The sequence below is a fragment of the Podarcis muralis genome, unplaced genomic scaffold (genome assembly GCF_964188315.1).
Source record: "Podarcis muralis unplaced genomic scaffold, rPodMur119.hap1.1 HAP1_SCAFFOLD_80, whole genome shotgun sequence".
NCBI classification, from domain to species: domain Eukaryota; kingdom Metazoa; phylum Chordata; class Lepidosauria; order Squamata; family Lacertidae; genus Podarcis; species Podarcis muralis.
This window is the reverse complement of record NW_027554709.1, coordinates 53,458-59,004: the sequence shown is the minus strand read 5'-3', so window position 1 is coordinate 59,004 and position 5,547 is coordinate 53,458. Positions and strand designations below refer to the sequence as shown.

At 45.3% G+C, this 5,547-nt stretch overlaps 1 protein-coding gene across 1 annotated transcript; it reads right to left on the bottom strand.

Annotated features, from left to right (window-relative positions):
* Nucleotides 1-553: 553 nt before the first annotated feature.
* LOC144326498 (uncharacterized) lies at nt 554-2,645 on the bottom strand (the record flags this gene model as incomplete). The annotated part of the gene is made up of 3 exons (XM_077923023.1): nt 1,666-2,645; nt 1,419-1,572; nt 554-659 (listed from the first exon to the last, which is right to left on the bottom strand). Coding segments are annotated over exons 1-3 (1,240 nt in total), but the record flags the coding sequence as incomplete, so codon positions are not given.
* Nucleotides 2,646-5,547: the final 2,902 nt, after the last annotated feature.

Below are 5,547 nucleotides of genomic sequence, written 5' to 3'. Positions count from 1 at the left end.
GGGACGCTGGATGAAGATGGGATTGTTTTATTTTTTCTTCTTTATTTTGTTACTAGGACTGTCTTACATAACTGATGAATGTTAGAAGGATGTTTGAAATGAAATTGCCTGGCTTTAGTATAAATGCTTAAAGGATTAGGAAAGAATATAATGGTTATGAGAAGTTAGTAAAAATAAGATTTAGGTTTTGGATTATAAGGTTTTTTATAAGATAATGAGGAAAATAGATTAAGGTAATGCAATGAAAGATTAGCATAAATAAAGTGGGGAAGGATTTGCTGAATTAACAAATTGAATTGGAATACAGGAAAGGGAGGGGTGAGGAAGTCCGGGAAATAAGCAAATGAAAGTTAAGTAAAGGAAGATGGAATTGTTTTTAACTATTTTTATTTTTTTATTTTTTGTATTTTTCTTTTTTATTATTTTTTGTATTTTGTAATATTTTGAAAATTTCAATAAATATCTATTGGGGGGGGAGTGAGGTCCACTCCAGCCAAGAGCGAAAGAAAAGGCTGCTTGTGGAAAAGGAGCCAAAACCACCCTGCTCTCCAACAATGTCCCCCAAAGAGGATACGGATCGTCTCGGGAATGCTGGTGTCCAGGCACTCAATTCTCTCCTGCAGCTCGTCCTGCGTGCCCGGGGTCTGGAAGAGGTCCTCCTTGTTGCAAGGATAAGGATCAAGCAGAAGCAGCAATGGAGAATAAGAAGGTGAAGTTTATTGCCAGGCAATAAGGACCCAGTTGGAATCTCTTCCAAAGAACTGGGACCCCGATTGACAGAAACACAGGGGTCTTTATACCTGAGCAAATCACAGCAAATCATAGATCATAAGACAATCATGAAGGACTCATACTTGGTCAGCAAAAATATCAGCCAATCAGCAAGCAGTTGTCACGCTCCTAGCTACTGGTATAGCACTGGTCAAGCGCTGGGTTCCAGTTCCGCTTTCCAATGTTCCCAGTGACGCTCAGTCTAACCTTTCCCCTAGTTATGACAGGACAGGGAGCTTGGAAATTTTGTGGTTTTGCTCTTCCTGTTCTGTGGATTAATTTAGCCTGTATCTGAGGGGAATTTTGTACCAGAATCTCTGATTCATGTCTTTGTCCGGGGTGCACAGATGTTTCTAGGGGAAAGGTCGGTTCCTAACTTGCTGTTTCAAGCAGTTTGCAGCACAGCTTCCCTTTTGATTCAAGTGGATTTATAAAGTACTGTAATCCTTGATTTGTGTAAGCATATATGAATATATATTGATTATTGATAACTGGTTATATGGATAATATAGGGGTAGCCCTTCCTTCCTTGCCTCATTCCCCCCTTTTCAAGCTCAGAGAGAAGATTCATCTGACTCCTGAGCTTGAACACCACTCAGGACATCAGAGTAAACCGTTGCTTCCTGCAATGGGGCCTGTTCCTGCACTGGGACCTGTTCCCCAGGCATTGGGACCTGCTCCCTATGCATTCGCTCATAACCATCGTCTTCCTCTGGCTCATCTGGCACTGGGGGCAAAGCTCTGTATATTGCCATAATGTGAGGGTCAGTGAGATGCTTAACATTGCGGGCTATCATTCCCCTAAGCAAAGACAGACAACAAGGGATTACCGAAAGAAACAACAGAAAAACAACTCCTCCTATGGCTAAGGCGGTCAGAATGCCATGCACCCACCCCTCCCCTGGTATCCACGACCATACCTTTTCCCAGGGATTCTGGGTGGGTGTGTTGTCAGCTACCAGAGACTGCAGTTTTTGCAATTGGTCCTCAATTGTCTTGTTGAGGTCGTGGAATTTAACCTGGCACCGACCTTTTGGGACAATTTTACAAAAACCGCCTGCTCGTGCAAGGAGGTAGTCCAAAACCAATCTATGGGTCATTGTCAGTTGGTTCAAATCCTCAACCTCTGACTGCAAGGAGCGCAAGACATGGGTGGTGGCATTGATAGTTTTCTCCAGCCTGCATGTAAGAGCAAACAGTGCCTTTCTATTTTGCTCAGCAACTACTCCTGGGTAAATCCCCATTGAGAGGAATCCTATAAATCCACCCCCAACGCTCCCTACAGAATTTGCCAGATAAATTTCATCTTCACAGTGGTCGCCCAGGGCCGCCCTTTTCCGTCTGCTTGCAAGATGAGGTACCTTGTGATTGACCTCCACTGCAACCGGAAAGGTAAATGCCCCCACTCCAACACACTGGAAATTTCCTGGGTGGAAATTTGTTGCCAATCCATCATATAGAAACCAGAGGTTAGGATCTTTAATCATCCAACCAGAACAAATGGACCCTTGTCCGGTGAAATTAACCGAATATTGAGGAAAGTATGGGTACAGATCTGAAGGGGTAGTATTGCCCTGGTAGGAGGCATTGTGGGAGCCCCAAAGCCAAAATTTATCCGAGCATTGGGTATAATTTCCCAGCCATCCTTTGTCCATGTGGTACTTAACTTGGGGCCAATACTTCCATTTGGAATTCCATACTCCAGTGGCATGACAACAAAAACATAGACCTTTTGTGGTTCTGGTGTATCTGAGATATCTGTAGGGGATGTCATTCATTTCAATAGGTGGGGCTGCAAAGAGACCACTCTGATTGTAAAGTAGGCCTGCCAGCACGACATCAGGATCCTTGATTAAACCAGGTATAAGGGACATGTCTGCTACCTTCCTTGGGTGTTCATAATATAGGGTAGCATTTTCCCCATATATCTGGAACATGTGTTCAGCATGGTTTATAAAAACATTACCTACTACCATTGGGCCTCTCTGGAGCCACAAGCACATCAAAATCAACAGAAGCTTCATTTTCATTTTCCCCATGTATACCTTCAAGGTTGAATCTTATTAGTTCTGGCTCTAGGTCAATGTTAATACAATGATCCTTCTTATATACACAAAATACAATGATTAGGACCAGAAGGAGTGAAATTGCAACAATTATATAAGGTAGCAGGTACCAGAACATACCCTTTAGTGAGATATAGCCTCCCGCTCGGCCGCACCCAGTGGACTTATTAGTGGTCCCCAGGTTCTGGTCGAACTGGTGAGGTCAACTCACACTGTATACACTCTGCAACTGCTACCTTGAAGGGACCTGTGGGTGGTGGAGGAAAAACAGCTACAGTGACCAGTATGGCACCGGGAAATGCTCCTTGGGGAGGTGGGCAGGAGAAGCTACGTATGGCTCTCCTTGGTTCCCCTGGCATGTACTTTCCCTTGTATGTGAACTATTGTCGTGGACCTGGTTGTGCCCAATCTGGTATGTAGAACTCCCAAAGAAAGAAAGGAAGGTCATTGGAAACAGGAGTGCCCTGAAGCGAGGGAAACAGAGGGAGAAGGTGAATTCAGGGAACAGAGGGAGCGTGGACGTGGATGGGGATCGCAGAGAGGAAGGATGCAAGCTGGAAGATATGTGAGGAACAGAGGAAGTAGCAGAGATTTTGTTGGATTAGCGCAATTGGAGGAATATGAGAATGAGAATGCATAGGACAGACCGGGCTCAACTCTTTCTTTAGGCTCCCAAGAGCCCATGGTCTCGGTTAAACTGGGGAGCCGCTTAGTAAATTTCATGATTGACACTGGAGCGCAATTTTCGGTGCTCACGAAGCCGTTAAAAGCAAAAAGCAACCAAGCAGTGACAATTGTGGGGGCCACAGGCAACAGGGTCCTTACACCGTTTTTGCAACCTCAAGAATGCCAGATTGGGGGAAAAACCCTTACACATCAATTTCTGTATGTCCCTGAATGCCCAATCCCCTTGCTGGGACGTGACTTTCTGTCAAAGGTTCAAGCACAGATCACCTTCACACCAAAAGGGGCAGAAATGAAATTACCCCAGGCTGCATCAGGAATTGTCACAGTAGAGGTGCCTAGGGAACAGGCATGGAAAATGATGGGGGCTCTATCAAAAACAGACTCCCAAAAGGACATTTCACAGATTCCTAAAAATCTGAGAGCCCCACCTGGAGTATGGGCAGAGGACAACCCACCAGGCATGGCAAAGAATATAGCCCCATTCATAATAAACCTAAAGCCAGGGGCAAAGCCAATAGCAACCAGACAATACCCAAGTAATGGACTCAATTTACTCCAGCCGTCCAGATTTGCAGGATGAACCGTTAAAAAACCCAGATATAGAATATTTTACGGACGGGAGCAGCTTTGTGAAGGAGGGGCAAAGGAGGGCTGGATATTCTGTGGTTACTCTAACTGATGTCATTGAAGCACAGCCTCTGCCAATTTCTTCCTCAGCGCAGAAAGCGGAACTTGTGGCTTTAACCAGAGCTCTTCAGCTAGCAGCAGGCTGTAGCGTGAATATCTACACAGACTCAAAGTTTGCTTTTTTAACTCTACATGCCCACGGAGCTTTGTGGAAAGAGAGGGGGCTCATAGGGGCAGAAGGGAAAGCACTGAAATATGGCCCGGAATTGGAAACGCTTTTGGAAGCTGTGTGGGCTCCGAGAAAGGTTGCGGTCATACATTGCCGAGGCCACAGCAAGGGAACCACAAAAGCAGCAAAGGGAAATCAATTGGCGGATCTGGCTGCAAAACGGGCAGCTTTATTGCCACCACCACCTGCCTCTATAACAGCATCTCTTCTTCCTACAGCAGTTGATTTAGAGCAAATAAAGCCCATCTACACGGAGGCAGAACAGGAATGGGCACAGCAGGAAGGGGGATACAGAATGCCACCACAGGATGGATGGTTTATCCTCCCAGACCAGCGAGTATTTGTTCCAGAAGCCTTAGGCAGGAACATAGTGAAGCAATATCATGAGTCCACTCACTATGGGGCCACAGCATTGCGGGAAAGCCTGAATAGGCAATTCTACATAACAAGGATTTCCCAGCTGGCAGAAGCAGTATCACGTGCATGCCTTCTGTGCGCAAAAAACAACCCCAAGCAAGGCCCAGTTCCTCCACCAGGAATACAGCAAACAGGCTTAATGCCAATGGAAAATTTAATAGTGGATTTTACGGAAATGCCAAAGGCAAAGGGTTACAAGGCTCTCTTGGTCTTCACATGTTCTCTTACAGGTTGGCCTGAGGTCTATCCTACTAGGACAGAAAAAGCCCAGGAGGTTATAAAACGCCTCTTAACGGAAATCATTCCAAGGTTTGGTCTACCGAGGTGTATAGGCAGTGACAATGGTCCAGCTTTCATTGCATCAATAGTGGATGGTGTATGCAAAGCCTTGCAAATACAATGGAAGCTACATGCGGCCTATAGACCTCAAAGCTCAGGGAAAACAGAAACGATGAATCGGACTCTTAAAGCGCAGTTAGCAAAATTGTGCCAGGAAACTCATTGTAAATGGGTAGACATGTTGCCTATTGCTTTGTTTAGAATCAGATGTTCACCAACAAAGAGACTGAAACTTTCTCCGTTTGAACTTTTGTATGGGAGACCACCTCCAATAGCAGTGGGGAGAACAGCAGACTTGACTCAAGTGGGGGGGCAAATAACAGCAGAACAAATCCAGGCTCTTTCTCGTATTTTTCTTGATTTAAACAGGTGGTGTCTCCAACGCATTCCCATCTGCCTATCCGAACCAGT